Source organism: Podarcis gaigeae (assembly GCF_964106915.1).
Source record: "Podarcis gaigeae genome assembly, chromosome: 14".
Lineage (NCBI taxonomy): Eukaryota > Metazoa > Chordata > Lepidosauria > Squamata > Lacertidae > Podarcis > Podarcis gaigeae.
Genome location: NC_139690.1, coordinates 51472427 through 51495691, shown reverse-complemented (window position 1 = coordinate 51495691; position 23265 = coordinate 51472427). Strand labels below are relative to the sequence as shown.

Here is a 23265-nt window from a genome sequence, read left to right as displayed (position 1 = left end):
TGCCCTTTTGCTTGCTTATGAAAAGCCCAGGAATGAGGATATCACAACCTTTCTTGGTAACACATAACCAGCAGAATCATACCCAACCTGTCCTATTTATTCATAATATACCAGTAACCAAAATTATATCCAACCTGTTCTGTTTATTTGATATAAACCTGCCTACTCAGCTTTTATGTTATATTTCCAGAACTATTATTTCCTTTTACAAATTCCACATTGCTCCTTCCCTGTAACATCACATTCATCGGTATTTTGTCTTTGTCTGTTTTAAAACTTCAATTCAAAAAGCTACCAGCACTTGGCCTTCAATGCACTGTAGGATCACTCTATAGCAAGGGGCAGGGGGATGCTAGCCATTGGTTAAGCTTGCCACAGCTGTGGGAATTATAGTTCGGCAAAATCTGTTGGGGAAAATGTTCCCCACGCCTGCTTTACAGATTCCTGAATGAATTATTTCATATTCCCATTGCTCTTGTTAGTGTACAATCCATTTGTGTTAACCTACTTAAGCCACAAAACAAAAATATCTTCATTAAGTACCCCTCTGGAAAACACTGCATTTCATTCCAATTTCTTATCCCTGTTCAGATTTTTATCACTCCAGAAGCCAATTCTCCCTCTCCAGAGTCCCATTTTGTGAAGCCTGGTAGACAGAATTTCTGCTCCGAAGGAACTTTCCGGTCAGTTCTGGAGTGCTTGTCTAAGCAGGCTCAGGAAACCTTTTGTTTTCTTTATGCCAAGACATGCATGGTGTTATCTACTTGTGTACCCTACAAATATTTTATGTGCAGAAATGGACAAGCATAATAGAGTCCTTAAGTGCTGCTAAAACAGAATTTAATAATGTAGGCTTCAGAAGAAACACCTTCAAGAAAGCTCAGAGAGAATGATCCCTTTTATAGGAGCTCTTTATCATATTTGATTCTCGCCTGCACCTTCCCCTTGGTGCTGTGCCCTGACTAATTAAGAGATGGCACTCTTCCATTTTGGAACGCCAGCTTTTTTCATGAATTATTCCACTACTGGGTTGTTTTAGCTTCCTGTTAGACACCCCTCCTAATGTTCCACAAATACATAAATCCCCCAATGTAGTTGACACTGGGAGTAAACAAACCAAACGAGAGTGGCTTGCCGCATGAAAAGTGCAATAAAATTAACTGATAACCAATTTGTTACTGATTTCTTTTCATCTGCTTCTTCATACTGCAAGCTCTTTTCATGACTTCATTCACCAGTGCCCCTATAAAAACTGATATGAGAAATAAATAAAACATCCCAAATAAGAGTATGCAGACAACTCTAATCAAAGTTGTCATTGCAACACTCAAAATCTTTCCCCTAGTGTTTGGTTTTTCTGTTCTAGCTACTTAAGCACCATCTTCACTTGGAGAATCAGGGGTTGAAATAGTGCAGGAAGCAGGATCTGACAGGACAGCAGCAAAATTAAATTAGTCACAATAAAATGGTGGGGATAAAAAAGGGCTTAAATCAGAATCATAAATAATTGAAATGGGCTTTTGGTCTTTTAAAACGGGAAAAGAAGCTGGGAGATAATAATCTGCAGGAATAAAACAAAAGAAGAACCTCAGAATCAAAGTTCACACAATGCATTCTAAAATAAAAAGAGGACAAGGAATAAAAGTGTAACACAACTTTGCAAAGGGGAAAAATGAGAGCACTTCTTGACTTGCATAAAATGCTCCAAAGTGCCTGAAGTTAATAAAAGCCATCTGCTACATTTAGAACAAATACATAAAACAAAGTATGAATTCACCACATGTACACTGAGGGCACACATCATGTGTCAAGAAGGAAGCTGGGAAGGGCACTGACAGCAGAGCTGCTCAGAGGCAGCAGAGGTTTGCTTGCACACTTTGAGAGCCATTCCTTCTCTTCCCATGTCTCCCTCATTCATCCTAATGGTGCAATCCTATACTGGTGCTAAATCAAGTTAAGATGGAGCAAAATATTCCAGACCCATTCTGCATTCTGGAGCAGGACCACGGCTGGCTGAGCTGGCCTAAGCCTGACAGAGGGAAAATAAGCCTTTAAAACACTGTGAGTTACACCACCTTTCTTGCCAGATTAACTTATACCAGGTTGCCAGGTCACAGGACTGAGCTGAACAGCTTTAGGATCCAGGCTAAGTTTCATCCTCTCTGGTTCTATCAAGATCCACTGGCTCCCAGGTGAGCTGGGATGGAGAAGATACCGGTACCTTGGTATATCTCCAACTGAGTCAAGGATAGGGATTTATGCTGGTATAGTCCAGCTGCACTGCAAACTTCCTGGTTTAAGTGGAGATCTGCTGGATCCTAACCCTGCTCATTCTCATGGATCTTGCCATAGGATTGTTACCTTTGTTCATTCATTCATTCAAATAAATATTAAAATAACAAAATAAAACTACTGTGGCAACCTTAAGAAGAATGGTCAATAAAACCACAAATTATTGTCAGAGTTCAAAAGTACAAGCTGTTTAAAATTCCCAGTTGTATAAAAAGTGCAATACTCTGCCATAGAGATTGTGGAGCATCTCCTTTCTCAGCTGACCCACAAGAGCTGTCAACTGAGCAACCTTACAGGTTGGGAAACACAAATTAGAAATGTGTGCCAGGTCTCTGCTCTGTTTGCTAACACATTCCGTTTCAGCGGCCAACTAGCTGGTAGATATGACCAAAATCCTTATAGGTGGTCTATCAATATAGCAGACACCATGGCCAAACAGCAAATCTTGGACAACTTCTTTAGGGTGCAGGTGGTAGACCACATGGATGAATGCTCAGACAATACACACACACACACGTCCAGCTGATCTGAGATCAGTGGATCTTATGCAGGTCCCACATATCTTATATAAGTCCCTAAAAGTGGGCATTCTGGGGAAGTAGTGGGGGTGGGACTGGGGGGGGGGACTTAGAGGCAAGTGCGTGAAATTTGTTTCTCCTTTGAAATAATGCCTGGAGGGCAAGGAAGTTTCTTCTTTCAACAGCCAGCATGCAGTTAAAAGTAAGAGTTTCAGAAGGAGGTGCTGTTTAAGCATTGAGGTCACATAGAGGCCTGAAGGATTAAGAAATGGCCAGTTAAATTCAGGGCCTTGTGGCTAGACTACAAGGTAGCTTGGGGATACTTTATGACCACGACCATTTCCTCTCCAGAACCTCCAATTTCTCTATAAGCGTTCACAAGTAGAAAGTAATACAGAGCAACTTTCTTAAATGCTCTGCCAGGAATAAACTGGCGATTAGACAGGGCTTCATCCAGCCGGAAACCAAGACATGAAAGCTGCCTGATAACTATTTAATATACTATGTTTCTTCCAGTTTCATGATCACAGTTTAAGATTCACAATGTTTTCCATATAACATTGCTGTTAAGGGAAAGAATATCCTTGATGAATTTGTATTCACAATGAAGAATTAATTTTGAAGATAACCCTACTTCACCCCTTTTGTTCCATTCGCCAAGGAGAAGTTCAGCTGTAAGGTCGGTGAAATATTAAAATAACCGTTTCTATTTCCTATTGTACTTCAGTTCAAGGCTTGTGTTATGAAAAAGGAGCATTACCTAGGATAGACAGAAAAGCCTTTGCCCTCTCTGGCTCAGCGGCTGTGAGACTGCCTCTCAAGTGTGCTTCGCAGATGTACATTCCAATGTCAGCAGAGGTTGGGTTGGCAATAGCTAGACGTCTCCCAAAACTGCTAACTCCACTGGTTATTTTGATCCCGTTCCTCTTCCAGGCTACGCTTAATTTTTCAGTAGGCCTGTGAGGGTAAAAGTCACACCAATTATTACTGTGAATTATGTTATCTGCAGTAATAACACACTGAACATATGACTCACCTAACTCTTCCAGGATTGCAGGCACATTGAGCAAGGGACACTTAGAAATAAATCTAGACGCCGCTCCGAGGTCGTAGGCAGAAGCATGCATCAGAGGAGGGGAAGAACAGCTCGAGTGCCATCAAACAAGCATGGCTAATTGTTACAGCAATGGAACTTTTAAGTGCTAATGATTTGCTTTGCCTAAGCAAAGAATGCTAAAAATAAACACCACTCAAGGGACACAGCTGTATGGGAGGCACTTTCATTATAGCTCAATTTTGGAGGTGGCTCTAACTATTATCAAGAATGCCTCTGCTTTTGCAGGAAGAAGCAATCAATTGGCTCTTGGGACATTTTGGATCTTTATCGCTCGCGAGGGATCTTCTGCCACCCTTGTACACATTGTAAAAAATTCAATTCACTGGTAAGAAAGCATCAAATCCCCAGTACTCATTTAACATTATTGAAGTACTTGAAGAGCAGAACAGCTATTGTGGCTTCACTTTCCATATCCAAAGACTTCCTTGGGATGAAGGGGATAAGTAGTATCTTTAATGAATAAGGATAGCATATAAATTAACATATTTATCAGTGCTGTGATTAATTGCAAGGATGTCTAACATTGTAGACACCTGTCCACCAAGACAAGTTGCACAACTTTAATCTTCTGTATAAATAATACTGACAAAATTATTATTATTTTAACTTGCCTATTCCTTTCTGCAGTTCAGGGAATAATGCACATCACTGTGAAAATAAACACTACTCTCGGGACTCAGCTGTATGGAAGGGAGTTTCATTATAACTCAGTTTCAAAGATGGCACTAATTATGATCAAGAATGCCTCTGAATTCACAGGGAAGCGGCAACTAGGAATACAATTCAACTCACTATGTTTAGATTCCACACTTCTTGGGGGGGGGGGGAACCAATTCTGCGTATTACCACTTTGAATTAAACAGATGTCTTCTCTCCTGTTTCAGGGTCGACATGTTCCTTAAAATGAGTTCTCATTCTGTCCTGGCTGTTACATTACCTGCCATTGGCCACACATTCCAGGATGGCTTCATTACTCCCAGCGACCACACTGGTATTGCGTGGAGGAATTACAATGACAGGAGCTGCAGTGGAGGACAAGATGTCGGGACCTACAAAGGAGGAAACCAAAAAAGCCATAAACATTTGGTATGTCTGGTTCAGGAGAAACATACATGACTAGAGTCAGTATTTACCCGGGTCAGCCAAGTTGTTGCCCCTGAAAAATCTGTCTGTTTTTGGAAGATGTACGGGGACAGCCTTTTAAAAAGGTTATTAGTACAGTAACTTTAATTACATTACACATGCAATATGAGTTATTATAATCCAGTTTCATTGCCTCCTCTGTGCCTCTTAACAGTTAATGCCCTAAGCAAAGATAGATTCATCTTGACTCAAGCACATATTTTCCTAGTGTATAAAAATAATGAAGAGGCACTGCCATTTTTACTGTATTATGCGACTGGACCAGGGCATGATGGGGAACCCCTCTGTTCTCATACTTGGGATCACTGCATCCCAACCCAAGATGCTTTTGGTCTCGCAGACAGCTCTTCTCCACTTGCTGCAACTATATATTGTATTCCTATGTTCACAACAGCCTGTCCTGCATTGTATTTGGACACATGATAATAAACTTCAATGTCAGTCTGCTTAAATAAATGAAAAAGACCTTCTCATTCCCATGGATCGTTTGGTACTTATTCTAGAATAGTTGCAACTTGGACACCCTCAGTGATGTTTATTCTCTGGAAAAAGTGGTTATGGGGGTGGTTGGCATTTTGTGTTTCCGCAACAAAGAAAGACCAATTACAAGCACACATAAGTACGTCTACTTTCATTGATGAAATTCTTCATAAACAGAAAATAAAAAAATTCACTTTTGCTCTGCAGTAGATCTCCATCCTTTCATTAGCAAACGCCTCTTTGGTCATTAAAAAACAAACAAACTGCTCTCCTTATACTTTGCAAACCCCTTTTATTTTAGTACTTGAAGCTTCATATCACTGGAAGCCAAGAGAGCCTCAGGGCTGCTCCCAAGCAACATGGAGGAGGCCCCTTTCTTGGAGAAGAAATAAACAGAGCTCCAAAGAGGTTTTTCCTGCTACCAAGCACTTTTATTTTTATCAAACGTTTGCTGACTTATATTTTTAAGATCTTTTCATGTTTTGTTTAATCTTACTACTTCCATGCAGTTTCAAAAGAGCCTGCAAGTACTTGAGTGAATTCTTTTAAAAGATTTTTATACACTAGGGAGCAAATACGAAATTAACAAAGCAGCATATCACAGCAACTTCAATCCTCTTTTCTTATCAGAAAAGTAAATAACCCAAATCTGCTTCTCTTTTGTGAGTCTACAAACTGTAAATAATTTAGCTTATGCAACTCGGCATGCTGGGGGGGGGGAATGGCAAGGGGAGGGGGAAAGCTGCTGTCTTAGGCTTGTTTCTTTTTAAAAAATTCAATGCATGTATTTAATAAGTGAATTAAAATACCAATATGTTATTGCTTTGCTTCAAGCTATTCATTTGGGGGAAACACTGCATTGTTTTCACTACATGAAAAAGAGTATAATAAAAGATTGCTAAAAATAAGGATTGCAATAAAAGAGTTGCAGGGGGAAAGGAAATTAAACTACATCTAAACCAATGAAAATCCAAACTGGCTCATCAAACACTATACATTAAGGCAGCTTAGCAGTTATAAAATCTGCATTTACAAGATGATGCAATTAGGAAATGGCAACTGGAAGTTTCCAAATCCTTCAGTCACTTGCAGAAAAATCTATCATGAAACTTCAGAGGATGAAAAATATTTGTGGCATATTTACTTCCGTTCTTTTCTTCAGATGTTCAGTAGTACAAAGGTTTAAAATGCGACTAGCAATAGAGAAGAACTGCCCCAACCCAAAAAAATTGATTGTGCACATTCATAAATGGCATTGAAGTCTTTGTTTTTTAACCTATAAAATATGACTACCGATCAGACCAATTGTGACTTTCAGCACCACCACTGGTTCTACCCAAATAGCTGTTTGAGCCTGACCTTTTGTGCCTTATCCTCAAAACTAGGATCACAGTAAAATCCTGATACTGATGACAAGTTAGTTTGTCATGTCTGCCCATGTTCATTAAGCCTAGATCGCTGCAACCTTTGTGTGAGGCCAGATATTGATTGCTGTGACCTGTCACTTTGCCACACCTAGCTCAATGCAGTTGTCCCATAGAATCATAGAATCATAGAGTTGGAAGAGACCACAAGGGCCATTGAGTCCAACCCCCTGCCAAGCAGGAAACACCATCAGAGCACTCCTGACATATGGTTGTCAAGCCTCTGCTTAAAGACCTCCAAAGAAGGAGACTCCACCACACTCCTTGGCAGCAAATTCCACTGTCGAACAGCTCTTACTGTCAGGAAGTTCTTCCTAATGTTTAGGTGGAATCTTCTTTCTTGTAGTTTGGATCCATTGCTCCGTGTCCACTTCTCTGGAGCAGCAGAAAACAACCTTTCTCCCTCCTCTATGTGACATCCTTTTATATATTTGAACATGGCTATCATATCCCCCCTTAACCTCCTCTTCTCCAGGCTAAACATGCCCAGCTCGCTTAGCCGTTCCTCATAAGGCATCGTTTCCAGGCCTTTGACCATTTTGGTTGCCCTCCTCTGGACACGTTCCAGTTTGTCAGTGTCCTTCTTGAACTGTGGTGCCCAGAACTGGACACAGTACTCCAGGTGAGGTCTGACCAGAGCAGAATACAGTGGCACTATTACTTCCCTTGATCTAGATGCTATACTCCTATTGATGCAGCCCAGAATTGCATTGGCTTTTTTAGCTGCCGTGTCACACTGTTGGCTCACTGATGGAGTCCCTTTTGACTCCATCCCAGAACGGTTGCAGGATGTACTCACAGGTGCATGTGAAACCAACCAATCATGACATTGCAACATGCACCATGGTGGCAGAAGACATAACAAGGTCTGAAGTTGCACTTCTTTAATGCACATGTGCAGGGATCTTTGGAAAATGACCAGTGTTAAGTCAAGATTATACAGTGGATTTCAGTAAATAGCAAAAAATTAAGTTTCCCATAGAGTACGTTCATCAATCCCTAGGTACAACTAGTGGGGTATGTTTATTTGTTTGTTATAACACACACACACACACACACACATACACACACACACACACACACACACATTATTTATCAAACTGCTTTTCAAACTCCCCACTGCTTAAACATTAGATTTTCATGTGAGAGGGCTTAATGTTCAACAAACTCAAGTTCAACCCCTGCCCCAGACTCTGGACATGTGTGAACCCCTCACCCCAGAGGTTGGGTTTATAGGATTCTTTGGATTTTACTCAAATAATACTAGCATGTCACTGTTCAAGAAAGGATCTGTTCAAAGGCATGGCCACAAAATCTGACCCTCATGAAGAATGGGGTATGCCCTGTGATCAGGCTTGCCATGTTTGTCTAAGGCACTTTAGATGTTTTTGGTCTCCAAATCCCATCAGTGTCAGGAATCATGGCTAATAATCAGATGGTGGGAGTTGTAGTCAAGTAGGCCACACACTGGCTACTTCAGTCTAGGAAAATGACCAACAGTAATGAGAGGAAGAAGAGCACAAACTGCTTGGACCAGTTCCTGATATGTGGGGTGTTTGCAATTCTCAAAACCTTTACCACAAGGTCAACAATATTGCCCTTTGGGCAGTCTTTCAGAGATCATGTCAAAAATAGAGGGAGAGAGCAGTCAGTGACCCCTGTAACCAATCCAGGAAGCACTTGAGCTCAATTATTGGTTGATTTGCCCCCAATGAGATCATCAGCCAGATCTGATTTGGAACATAATATCACTGTGTTCTTTATGTGATCCCTGATTGGCTGAGATCAACTGCCTCTAACAGAAATCAATCCTGCGAACGTTAGAAAGCAGTATCAAGGACAGAAGGGAAATGACAACAATACTATTTTGTTTAAATATGGCCGTAATTCTATGTACATTCACTTGGCAGCAAACTTACTTGATGATGCAGTGGTACAGAAATCTGGAAATTAATAAATAAATAACTTTGCTTCCACTTAAATATGCATACACCATTGTGCAAATTAATTGAAATAAAGCATGTTTTCTATCTTAATCATAATCCTGTACTCAGAACAAACACAGAAAGTCAGTTTGATCATTTTTTATGTTGGCTGATGCAATCATTATATCAGCAGCTGCTGTATTGCATCAGATTTTAGAATCCTGTCTGGCCGCCGTAGTATATGATGCAATCATTACATCAGCAAATACAGTATTTCAGCTTTTAGAAACCTGACCATATGTGATTTGACCGCCATTCAAGTTGGATGCGACACCTAGGAAACATACAAAGATCGTAACTCTGCACGAACACACAGCTAAGAAGTATCAAGAGATTGCTTCAGCGGTTGGTGTGAGTTTTGCAACTGTCAGCTGTGTCATCAAGTTGAAGCAGGAAACCGGATCGGTTTCTCCTAAATGTAAAGGAAAGTGTAGTCGTAAAAAGAAAACAACTCCTAGAGGTGATGCTTACTTGCTTTGACAAAGCAAAAAGGATCACCGCAAGACGAATGACTCACTGAATATGGATTTGAAGAAGAAAGGAATCCAAATCAGTTCCTCTCAAATCAGTTCGCATTTTTGTACAATAAACTACTAAATTCATTGTTTGTTTCAATTAATTTGCATAAGGGGGTAGACTGGGGATGTAAAGTTTTGGGGGTTTTTAAGTGTGAAACAAAACATTTTATGAGCTGCTTGTTTCTTTCAGTTGCATCTATATTTTTACCTTTATTTGTTGGGGGGACATTTTTGTCCCAAGGCCTTTGTGTTACTTGCCATTATATTCTGTGGGGAAAGGTGCTTATTGTTATTTTGAATCATTTATTTTTTGCTTTTGAAGGCTGAAGCTTTTACTAACTCCTCGTTTCTAATGTATGGGACTTAAATATGGAAGGATTGCCTCATTGAGTTTCAGACAAGGGGAGAGATTAGAACAAAGCCATATGCTGAAAGGCCAATAGACAAGGTACTAATTTGGCAATAATGCCCACCTCCACCTGCCATGCCACCAGCCCTGCTCTTCATCTGCTTCAAAAGAAGCCAAAGAACAAATGAGGACATTGTGGTGACCTCTAACAGATCACTCTGGAAGAGAGTCCCTTTGTGCTGCAAATAGATAAGCGAGGGAACTGGGGTGACTTCATTGTGCTTGCAATGAGGCAGATATAGGCTGGACTTCATTTGCTAACTTCTTACTAATTGCAAAGTGAACAATGGTGAATAGCGTTCGCACTTATTTCATTTTCATTCATGCTACGTCCTGGAAGAAGCCTATTAGCAAAATTAGCAATCTGATAATGGCTTCTGAACATGTGGGGTTAAGATGATGCTGATCAAGACCTAATATATTTCTTTTGAATCTTGCCATAACAGTAGAATAATACTGGCTTTTTATCTAATGGAGGACTAATGTGCTGAGGCTTCTAAATAGCGTATAATATGTTGCTTTGTTCAATTATATTAAACTCATCAAAATGCTTCATGATTGGCCCGTAGAACATCAATTGAAGAAATAATTATTAGCAAACATGTAACCAATATGTAACACTTCACATTTCTGAAAGGGCCTTATAATTAGGCAGCATATTAGCAGTTTCCTTGTAGCTGAAAAGGGTCATTTGCAGTTTTGCACAACCAACTGCTCACATTTGTACCCACAATAGCCCTTTCTCTCTAATTGTGATCCCCAATCTGCTTGTGGGAGTCCAACGTCAAATCTTTCATGAGTTAGAAGAAGAAGAAAGAAACAGAAGAGCAGAGCTATTTGCAAAGAATCGTGGGCAAGATACCTAACAGCTGCTACAAACCAGAAGGCCTAAACCCAAGCCCAGTTTGTCATTCTGAAAAATTCACTAGATTCTGAAACACCAAGCTTGTGGCCTTGTCCACAGAGTCATAGAATTGTAGAGTTGAAAAGGACCATGAGGGTCATCTAGTTCAACCCCCTGCAATGCAGGATTCTTTTGTCCAATGTGAGGCTCATATACACAACCCTGAGATCAGGAGTCTCATGCTCTACTGACTGAGCTATTCCTCAGTAGGGTTCCAAAGCAGACAGAGACAATTTGTGTTCCATTTCCCTTAAGGCAGTGGTGGGAAATGAATGACCCTCCAGATGATGCTGTACTACAACTCCCATCATCCCCAACGTTGGAAGCTGCTTTATACTGAGTCAGACCATTGTTACATCCAGCTCATTAGCGTTCAGTGACTGACAGTAAGTTCTCCAGGGTTCAGATGAGCGTTATTTCTAGCCTTATCTGAGAATAATGGGACATGAAGCCGATGCCATTTACATTCATTCATTCATTTATGAATGAATGCATGGAATTTATATACCACCTATCAGGGACTGGGCAGAAGAGGAATTGTGGAGACCGCCTCCCGATCCTGACCCTTCCAGGGAGGAGGAAGAAGAAGACAGTATAGATTTACAACAGGGGTTTGAGGGAGATCACAGCTCAAAGGCAGATGAGGGGGAAAGCTGGGAAATTATGGGACAGCTGGAACAACACCCAGCTGACATGTTGTTATTAGAAAACATTCCAGACCCTCCATCTCCCAGTACCCAGTGAATTTTAAAAGTAGGAGGGCAAAGAGCTCAAAGGCAGAGAGCACTTAGCAGCACCCACAGAGGAGATGATGAGAATGACAAATGAGGAAGTGGGAGAGACAGGGGATGGAGATTCACTCAGGACAATGCCATTATCCAAGAGCCTGGGTTCTATAGCCTCTCTCTGTAAGGACTGAAATAAAAAAGCACAGTAAGAAACATTTCCTTGTCTTTATACTTTCCTGGGCAATCAGTCAGGACAGCATCCTGACACCACCCTATAACCACGGGTCTCAGGGCAGTTTTACATGCGAATGGAAGCTTTACATATTGGACTAATGGGAATTAAAATTTGGCAACATCTGAAGAGCCACAAGCTCCCCACCCCTGCCTTATGGCAAGAGTGAAATGGCCAGCTGGCCCTCCTTCTGGCCTGATGTCATGGCTCTGGGATCAGACTCCCCAAGGAGTGCAGAGTAGCTTCATAGTCTGAGATGGAGGGCAGGCAGGAATTACTCTCAGTCCCAGTCCCAGGTGAGTTCCTTCGCTCAGAAGCCCCAGTGCTTCAATCTTGCCATGTCCCCAGCCTGAGGAGGGTGCATTGCTATGATACTCAGAAATCACAGTAGTGACCACAAGCCCCACCAACAGTGTAGAAGCCAGCACTTAAAAGAGACAAAGCCCCTTTAAACAGAATGGGCTTCTCCCAAATGGGCTGAGCCATGGCCCTTTCGAAGCCTTAGCTTTTGCTAAATCAACATTTGCTCCTGCTTCACTTAGGAGTTATTCAGGATCCACTACTGAACCATAGCTGACAACGCTTCCCTTTTTTAAAGGGAAATTCCCTTATTCCGAATAGGATTCCTCACAAGAAAAGGGAAAAGTTGACAGCTATGCACTGAACGTCTGATGGAACCCCAGGTTTGTGCTGGAACCACCATAAAGAACAGAACAGTAATTTGCAAAATATAACCAGGTCAAGCTTTCCCCATCACCTTCTCTTCTCTGTGCCTGGAAAAGAATGATCAGCATGTCAAATTGTGATGTGATGCACAGGTAAAGAGGGCTAGTCAAAAGTTGGCAGCTCCCATTGACAAGTTTCCATTGTGTGCTTTTAATCACATTTAGGGAAGCTTCCTAAGATGCAGTTTGAGAATCTCCCAGGAAGAGAGGATTTCCCCAGTGGTTCATGCATGCCATTTCAGAATTCTGGAGGGGGGGAATCGATAAATAGCCCTACACACAGATTCTAATTTACATCAGGAGAAAGCATCTGTTACAGCTTGTATAACATCTGTGCTAGCTCATTGTAAGCAGAGACATGGGTTCTTCTGAGAAATAGTTGTATGTGGTCTGAAGGTGAGGAGGGGACACTGCCCTTCTCCCTAAATACTCCCTTCCCTGCTCCAGGGTGCTCTGAAGCAGTAAGATGGCAAAACCCTCAGCCATATTACTCCTGCACTGAATACAATTCCTCAAGAGGTTGTGCATATTGGCACCTTTCCTCCATAGCCAACCTGCTTCTTCAGGTGGACGTACACAGGGGGTACCCTTAAAAGACAAGCGAGAGGTTGGTGGTGAGCACCAGCCATTCTCAACCAGCCTAATTTTTTGGTGAAAAGTGGTTGTGTTCATCCTCCTTTTCCCTCTTGGCTGGGATCCTGCACCTTTATAGCTAAATGAGATACAAAATCAAGGAGGTCATTCCTCACTGGAGCATCTGCGTGCCAGGAAAGGCTTGGCTGGCTAAGTGATTGTCTGAAGGTATCCCATCAACTTTCAAAATACAGGAGCCTTGGCAGATGCTGGCAGCTCTAGGAATGAAAAAGGTTTTGGGGAAAGGATTTGCTACTCTCAAGTGTCTACCTCTCCTTGCTTTTTTGCAGTCTCCATGCTAGACAGTGGATAAGTAGAACTGCATATGTGTAAATGAATCAAGAAGACAGGAGTGCCTGGCATGCTTTGGTCCATGGGGCCACGAAGAGTCAGACACGACTAAACAGCAACAACAAATGAATCAAAATCCAGCTTGCAGCATTTCTCTTCCACGTTTAGTAAAGCAATTTTCTCTCCCATGCTTGGGGGGGGGGGGCTGTCCACACTGGAGCCAGCCTCTAGTTTCAGGAACATTCCAGAATCAATTTCAAACATTGCAGTGTTGTGGAAATCAAGTTAGTACATTATTATTATTATATAGCCTTCCAGTTCCAGCAAGGCTGCTGAGCTCAAAAGCAAGCGCGATTTCTCTTCTCCACTGTGAACTAGCCTTCTGACAACTCTTTGTACTCAAAGAGCAATTTGGGAGTTCAGACTCTGTCACTGACCTGACCTTCCCCTCAATGCACAGCAAGGAGCTTCTTTTAGCAACGAAATGTATCATCTGACACATCGTCAGAGCTTTTAACTCAAAAAAAATATATAGCCACAGATCATTTTATCTAAAGAACACTCAGGTAGCTTTTCATATTTTTTAATAGCTTTAATATCAAATATGTGGCTGGCAGGGGTGTGTGATCTTATTCAACATTAGTTAAAAGGAGCCAGTTCTGCAGTTGGCCAATGTTATCAATTAACCCTTCAAAGAGCATAAGGCAGCATATCCTACCCCAGACAACCACCAGGGGGTGCCAGTTAGTTTATAACGTTTGCCCAGCCACCAAGAGAAATAACATTTTGTCCTGTTAATGATGGCATCTGCAGTGTGACAGCCTGCATTTCGGAAACGAATTTAAAATATCTGATCAGTGGAACTGCTGCTGAGGAGGGCTATATATTTTTATGACACTAAAGCCAGAAACGCATCTTCATCAAAGGTAGTATTCTCTCAGGAGGAAGGAATGGGCTGGCTTTGTGGGATCGCATAGCAAGGTCATCAGAAAGGTGCCTTGCATGTAAGTCTGGCAGCTATGCTTAAGAGCCCACTTCTGCTGAAAAGACAAAATCCTCTGCCCCATACCTGATGCACTGTTATCTGTACATCTGGGGCATTTTCATTCATGATACTGTATTCAGCATTTCCATGACAACACTTCACATTTATGGAACATTGGGGTGTTTCACAAACATCCCGCCCTCCAAAGAAACCTATACAACAAGTTCCTTGTGCCCAAAGCAGACTGTGGGCCAAAATTTCCACAATAGCTATTTCCCCATTTAAAAAAACTGTTTTTGGGAAGCTCTCCCAAACAATTTCTGATAAGGCTGAGCTGAATGCTTCCTAATGAGTATTTTTGGCTCTATATTTTTTGAGATGTGGGACTGGGAGTTTACTTTGCTTTGTGTTGGATGGCAAAATGTAGAGTTTGTGATGTCAGTCTGAGTCTGTGATCCAGATGTTTCACACTACAATTTCCATCAGCCCCGTCAGCTATGATGCCTCCAGACCCAGCATCCTAAAGCCAGGCTGACTGTCACCGATGGGAGATGCAATCCAAAGGGCAAAGGCTGTCTTAATGGATGAAGAGGACCAAACAATGAAAAGAGAATGCAAACTTTAATGGTTTTATCTGCTGCGGTACAACCACTTCTGGACTTGGACAGGTTTGCACATATCTGTATATGGTAATCTAGCAAGCAATTGAGCTACTATTCTCTCCTCGATTTCTAGCATGCCTCCATTTTGAAATGAATGGGAAACAACAAGGAACACCTTCTCACTTGGCTCTTATTAGGCCCAAGGAAAATGAAAAGTGACAAAGGAAAGCAGATGCTGGGAAGCGAAGTTTCAAAGAGGCATTCTGAGGGCGAGGAGACACTTTGGGATGAAATTGCATAAGAAATTGCATTGACTTCAATAATAGCTTAACTATGGGGGAATAACGGGGGAAGCAACAGCTGCTTTTTGATCTCTACACTCAGCTGGAAAAAAATGTTTTCTTTGTCTAACCATGTGTCAGTATGCTCATCAGATTACACCCATCGCTGGAACATCTGTGACAATGTACCTGCCCACAATGCTGGCATAACATTTCATAGCACAATGGCACACGGACGCAGCAGTTGGATAGCTCACTCTAAGCACATGCATAAAATCACAGCCGTTCTTTAGGCCACGGCATAAGGATTTTAAAAATCAGTCATCCAATTCCATGTCTCCCTGCCCGAATGTTGATCATGATCTTCCTTCTCACTCGCTCTTAAAAAAACCAACAGAAGGTTCCATCAAACTTTGCACCCCCAAAGCCCCTTGAATTCTCCTGACTTGTTGGCTTGTTGACCCCTGGCCATCTTACTCTCTTCTCCAATGCCTGCCTCTAGCCCCCCACAGAGGCATTTCCAGCATAGGGAAGTTAGAGGGCCAAACCAGGTGGCTAGAGCTTGTGCTGTTCTTATCAAGCTGCCTGTTTTGCTTTGTTTTTCAAGGAAAAGAAAAGGAAAAGAATATTTTCTTTTCAATTCCCCCTGAGAGCAATGGAGCATCATTGAAAGCCCACAGTGGCAATAACTGCTCCAGGCTGAAAGTGGCTAGATTACCTATTTTTAAAAGTTACAAGAATGCGTACACACACACACACACACACACACACACAACAGAGGGAGCTCTGCAGTCCTTGAATCACCTTGTAAAGGAATGCACAAGACTATGGATACTGTTAGTGGATCTATTATTCAATTTGAGTTATGATCTGCTTTTAGAACCCAAAGGTGGATTCCCCTCCCATCCCTAGTCTGCAGTCTTCAATATCAGCTGACAGACAGTGCCCAGTTGAAGGCAAGGTAAAGGTAAAGGTAAAGGACCCCTGGATGGATTAAGTCCAGTCAAAGGTTACTATGGGGTGTGGCGTTCATCTTTCTTCAGGCCAAGGAAGCTGGCGTATGTCCACAGATAGCTTTCCAGGTCATGTGGGCAGCATGATTAAGCTTCAAGCGCAACAGAACACCATGACAGAAACCAGAGCTTTAGACCAGGGGTGGGAAACCTGTTGCTGTCCATATGTTGTTGGACCACAACTATCATCCTATTTTGATCATTGGTCACTCCAGAAACATCTGGAGGGTCCCAGGTTAGGGAAGGCTGGTTTACTTAATCTAGCATGTTATTTCCAGCAATGACCATCCAGTTGTTCACACAAGCAGGGCAGGAAGGCAACCTATGCAGGGCCACAGGCTAGTCGCTTAGAGCATTGGTCCTAAGCACACCTACTGTGTGACATTAATGATTTTGTATGTTCGGACTAGTTGTAGGGGTGCAAATTGTGCTGTGGAAATACCGGGTGCAGGTATCTCTAGGGGGAAAATATTTTGCATATATCTTAGCCCTTAAATAGGCTAGTATTTTGCATATATCTTAGCCATTAAATGAGGTGACTTGAAACTACAAAAGGACAAGACTCATGAAGCAGCACCTGATTAAAGAAGTGACAATCCTTTCTGCTGTATGAACATACTTTTCCTCAATTAACTTGAATAAATGCAGAGTTTTTTCAGCTGCAGAAAGCCAGTTAGCTCAGTTGGTTAGAGTGCGGTGCTGATAATGCCAAGGTCATGTGTTTGATTCCCATACGGGCCACCTGCATATTCCTGTATTGAAGAGGGTTGGACCAGATGACCCCTGGGGTCCCTTCCAACTCTATAATTCTATGATTCTGTGAAAACAGTAAAGAACTGTGACATACTTCACATGCAAATCTGGGAGAACAGCCCAAGCCCAGAAAATGTCAGCTGGCAGCAATCAAAGGATATTAGCAGAGGCAATGAAATTCCACAGAGAATTGAAGCAGAATGTAAAGAGGAATTTAATTCCAAGTCCACCATTCTAATATAAACAGCTCACTCCATAGGAAGGGTGCTTAGAATTGCAGCCTCTGTTCTCTAAAGAAAGGCACAAACTTTCTCTCACACCAAGGACTGTAGAAAACTGGAGACTCTTAGGCACGTAGACATTAGTTGATCGATATACATTTATCCATGCATATGGATGATTCATCTTCCTGTGGAATCTATGTGTCTTTGATGCCGACTGATTTTTACTCCAAATGATTAGAATCATTGTGTTGGAACAGCCAATCAAAGTCCAGCTCCCTTCAAGACCAACCCTCTGCAAGAAAGCCAGTTAGAGTAAAGATCTATCTATCTGTCATCTATCTATCGATCTATTGATCGATCTATCTATCATCTATCATCTCAGGATCTTATTCTCACAGTAACCAACAAGATAGTTATGCATAGGGCTGCCAACAATTCTGGGATCTTCATTTTAAAAAAGCTCAACAACTTTTGGGGCGTCCTAGTTTTTACTTTTTGAAATATGGCAACACCATGTAAGCAAGTGTAAAGTGACGGACCTTGTTGGGTGAGGGACTTTATCAAAAGCTTTTTGAAACACACTTTAAGTTAACTGGCCTGTAATTTCCTGGGTCCCTTTTAAAAAAATTGGCATTATACCAACCACTTTCCAGTCCTCTGCTATGAAGGCTGATCTCAGGGACAAGCTACATATTTTTGTTAGAAGATGAACAGTTTCACATCTGAATGCTTTAAAGAACTTTCAGATAGAGGCCATCTGGACCTGGCGAATTCTACATTTTTAATCTGTCAGCGAGCCCCAGAACCTTCTCTTCTGTCACCATGATTGACCTCAGTTCCTCATATCTCCTTCCTGTGAAAACTAGCTCAGGCACAGGGATCTGTCGTTTACTTCCTGCAGTGAAGACAGATGCAATGAGTTCATTCAATTTCCCTGCAACCATCTTCCCCTCCATCAAAGGCCCAAGTGCCTCCCTAGCTTTGTATTAAGGCAAAGTTCCCAAGTGGATCTGACTGCAATAGCAAACATCAGGAACACAAGAGAGAAAACTGACAGAAGGAGAGGGGGACGAGGAAGGAACATCATTTGAAGCAGACCAGTGAGGGAACTGAGCAATTCCAAGAAGGCTTACTCACACATTCCTATTTGCATTAAATTATTTGTTCATTCTTGAATGTGTGTGTGTGTTCAAATGGTAAATGCGATCTTACAGCTCCTCCCTTAATTTTATTTTTAGACTTGTTCCAAGGAGCTACTGCAGAACAATGTCTGGAAAGCCAGACTGAATTTAAGTGGTTTTCGGTTGGCCTCTGAAATCATTGCTCACTAAGGAACACAGCACAGTGTGGCATTTTAGGTTCAAGGTCAACTATTGTTTCCTTCTATTGATATAGTTATATGGGAAACATGTTTCAAGATCCAGATTGCTATCTTGGCTCCCAAAGGTCTGTTGTTTTCTGGGCCTTTTCTCATAACAGGAGAAGAGAAAAGAAAAGAAAGTACCCCTCAGCTGTTCTCCGGCAACTAACAGGAACAAGCATATGGAATAGCTTGTCACAATAATACATTGTGAAAGAGGTTATTGAGGCCCGGGGTCTATTAGGTTGACATTCTCCACCCACCAGGCCAAAATGCTATTTTTTCTTCTCTGCTTCCTCAGAAAACGTATTTAACAAAAACAGAATTGTTCGAGTCAAAGAGATCTAGAAGCATATAGAATGCTTTCATATGCAAATCTAGTACAACTGCAAAAGCTATGCTTAGGACTGTGCTGCAACCAGAGCTAGAAATCTTTCTTCAGTGTAAAAGAAATAAGGCAAAGAAACAATAACAACACAAAACAAAAAAACCCACCCCTTGAAGCACAGATATTGTTCCAAACAAAAGCAAATCTCTCTCTTCCCCCCTCCACTTTGTGATTATCAATCTTATGGATGTTTTATATTATATGATTGTCTCAAAACTCAGCAGGGAGGGGGGAAATGTAGAGAGCTAGACTCTGATTGCCAGAAGAAGAAAATAATAGCAAATGGAAGAAATGCTTCCCAACAGTGGAGAATGGGCCAGCCAAACGAAGTATACAAACTTATTCATTCAAAAATAATTCCACAGATGGATAAGCATTTAATTTTCTAAATTCACAATAAAGCAGCATTTTTCGTGTAGAAACCGGAATGATTTTTTGTATTTATCTATTTACATACAGCTTGTACAGTCACGCAGCGAGCATCGTAGTCAGGAAAGCTAGGGGGGAGTTATTACTAAGGGTCTTTTTTGTTGCAAGTGATTTTTGTAGTGCAGGCAGCATCAGCATTGTTAAGAATAAATTGTTCGATGCCCCTTCCTTGGCCAGTACTCCTGCTCACATTGATGCAAGATCCGTTATCTAGTGTTCGCAGATAAAATGTGGTTCAGAAGCACAGTCTCTCTTGGATCTTGTATTGACTCTCCACTTTCTATTAAAAATAGAGGTCATTTCCCTCCGCAGTAAGGAAGGGAAATAGCTCTCCCTGAACAAAGGAGGGGACCACCTGTCTAGCAGCAAAATAGGAGCTTGTGGCTACAGGGAGCTTCTGACAAGATGTGTTTTATAACTCTGACCCTGTTGGTGGTTCACAAGAGAAGGGCAAACAAACAGATCCCTACGTTAAAAATAAGGAAATAGATCAACAGTGTCCATCGTTTAAAAGACAGAAACAAGGTCTCTGTTAGGCTTGACTGTAGACCTTTCTGCTCAACCTTTGATACATATTAACTATATGGTTCTTCTACAAATGATTCTATCAATTGAGAACATTCACTAATCCTTTTCAGTGCAACAAAAGATCTCCAGATCTTTCTTATGGGTTTTAAAATGAAACCAAACACCTCCTCAGTCTGATAAAAGAAAGGCACTTTTCAGTTCCACAAAATAAAAAATGAGAGAAAAGATGGCAGAGAAAGGTGATTATGAGGGTCTTTAGAGCCACATTACACATTCAGTAAAATATCATGGGAAACACTTTTCTGCACACTTACAGGTAGGTAGCTGTGTTGGTCTGCCATAGTCGAAACAAAATAAAAAAACTCCTTCCAGTAGCACCTTAGAGACCAACTAAGTTTGTTATTGGTATGAGCTTTTGTGTGCATGCACACTTCTTCAGATACCACATTTCTGCACAGTTCTGCTTCAGACTGCAGGTGGCAAATCACATTTGTTCCCTAACTACCATAAAAGAACTGGCATGTAGAATGCTATCACCATCAGGAAGACATGTTTTAACATATTCCTTTCCCTGATATTTTGATTTTCTACATGGAGGTATTTCTCTGATGTTTGTTGAATGGGAGAGACATTAGTCTGTAGCCCTGCGGTTTTGAAAGGTATTTATCATGTGTTTTTGCCAAAAGTATAGATCCACCTCAACCAGTCAGTTTTATGGGAAATGGTTCAGAACACATGGCAATATCCATTTTTGTCTACCAGAAGCTTTGTTATATTCAAATTAATAAGGACAGAAACTTTTTCTGGGTTGTGAACAGACTAACGTATAACACATATGATTGAAATGTGACCGTCTAAATAGTAATGTGAGCAGCACTGTGCTGTTTGGATGCTCATCACCCAAGTGATGACAAGGCTCATTCACTTCTTCACATTCTGAACTATAATGGGATGGATGTCGTGAGGAGTGCTCTGTCACTCTCTCTCTCTCTCTCTCTCTCTCTCTCTCTCTCTCTCACACACACACACACACACACATACAGGAATATACAAACATGTTCCAAGGTTGCCAAGAATGCAGTTTAGTGGGGGGGGGGATTAAACAGAAAAAGAAAAAGAAAGTGTTCTTATTTATTGTCTATACCACCACTTCATGAAAAAAAGCAAAAAATATCTCCCCTGGAGTACAAAGAACACAGAGCTCAGTGAATACAAGGCAGATTCTTACATGACCTCAAATAACATGATCAAAACCAACTTCTGTTTCTGGTCTAAGATTTGACATGTATCGTTGGCAGAATAGCTTAATCTTGGTTTGTTATAAAATTAAGAACACTATTGTTAGCATTTGATGGTTGGGGGGGTGGCTATTCTGAAAGCTGTTTTTGAAAAGAAAAGAAAAGGCAAACCCTGAAAGCATCAGTCTGAAACGAATAAACAAACCTCATTTAAAAATAGAAATTCATTTATATACCTGGATGGATTCAGTCTCACTGATACCGCAAGGAGGAGAGTGAACCACTTCTCATACCTATAAAAATGTCTTTCAGATACAGATTAAAATTATGTCAGGCAGTTTGAAATTTTACAGGAAGCCATAATGAGAAGTAGAAAGCAAACCAGATTTTAGTGATTGGAAACAGAGTTTCAATCTGAAGGATCTCTATAAGCCTGCAGCACTGAAACTGTACGTATTCCACTGTTACAGCTTCAGCCATCTCAGCCACACACCCTCTCCTTTTAAAAAAGAAATTTGCCATTGGCTTTGAAAACTCTAAGCAGTGTAATGGCTCACTGTGAGAGGCTGAGCACATGAGGACTATGCATTTTCTATCTAGTCCATTGTATAGGTGATGCGTAGCTTCTCCCTCAAGACAACAGCAAGGGGAGGTGTCACTCAGTGGTAAGAAAACACCTGCATGCATACAACAGCATGTGTGGCCAGGAATCTTGGTTTTTTGGGCAAGGTTCTTGAGCATAGCTATTGTTGAATATACGTTAGGGTGGCCACATGTCCTGTTTTCCAGTCCTCTATTCAAAGAAGTTGCCAGTTGGAAGGACAGCCCAGTCCAAATCTGGTTCAAATAGAAATAATAATAATAATAATAATAATAATAATAATAATAATAATAATAATATCTTTATTGTCATGCCCTAAGAAGGGAGTGTGTGTGTGGGGGGTGTCATTTGGGGTTACCTATCGTCGATAATTTGCAACATCTGGACAGTGGATGGAGCAGGCACCCAGGTCACAATGGTGAAATATATTTTCCCCTGTTTAAATTAGGGTAATTATTACTAATTGTACATTGGTGCATATAAGCAGATACCATATGCATATGTGTTCTGTTCTGCCATTCACATTTTATTCATTTTTTTCTTTTCCACTCCACCTGCTCAAAAAAACTAGGGATGCCATACATCCAGAATTTTCTGGACATCATCATCATCTTCTTCTTCTTCTTCATCATCATCATCATCATCCAAATAGTATCTATGTTACACTGATACAATATCCCAAACATGCAAGAAATGTTCAAACATATACAAAATCCCAAACATTTATAGATCATTGGTACAATGATTCATCAATGAGTCCTTCTAAAATTCTTGCAAGTGACTGATGACTTCTAATTTTCAGCATGGATTTTATTTTATAGAGAAACGCATTTGGTAACCCCTAAGCGACTTCGTTCTGATATTTCTAATTCCAATATTATATAGCATGTTATCAAGAAGACAATTATATTTTAGGAAGGAATTTATTATTTAAAAATTGTGTAGTAAGTTTGACGAATTGCACCTATCATACCATTGTCTTGGGAGGCTAGTGCTCATTACAGGTTCATGGGAGGATCATAAAAAAAAACCTCTCAGAAGCTGTTGATCAGTTACCTGAACCTGGGAAAGACTCGTAGCTGAAAGTGATTTTTACCCATGATCTGTAGTTGGTAGTTCATAGAATTTACTTGGGGCTTTGTATGTGTATCGAAAAATTTTCATGCACTGACCTTTAGTATTGGTATAATAGGGACACAATTTGTAGAAAATTTGGGCTATTTATGTGGATAGTTTATTTTTGCTGCTTGTTGCAAGGCTCCTCTCGTTTAAGTACTTCCTATATAATCAACCTTTCATTTCTGTAACAACCTGCATATTAATCAATCTTTGTCCTTTGTAATTAAGTGTGTATTCTTTTATTCTATGCTTTGGCCTGTTGCCTGGTTACAAATTCTCCCTGGAATTAGGATAATTTGCCCCATGGCGGGCCTGACTCTGTGCTCCGCACGTTTCTCCTGCACA

The 23265-nt window shown here is 41.1% G+C and overlaps 1 protein-coding gene across 7 annotated transcripts in view; it reads right to left on the bottom strand.

Moving 5' to 3' along the window:
* The window catches only part of SDK1 (sidekick cell adhesion molecule 1), a 580479-nt gene that overhangs the window by 231696 nt on the left and 325518 nt on the right, over positions 1-23265 (bottom strand). For all 7 annotated transcript variants that reach the window (XM_083711227.1, XM_083711231.1, XM_083711232.1 and 4 more), the window contains exons 7-8: positions 4865-4976; positions 3571-3767 (exon numbers count right to left, since the gene is read on the bottom strand). In XM_083711227.1, the coding sequence (XP_083567353.1) occupies positions 3571-3767; positions 4865-4976 (309 nt within the window). The remainder of the gene's footprint in view (positions 1-3570; positions 3768-4864; positions 4977-23265) is intronic.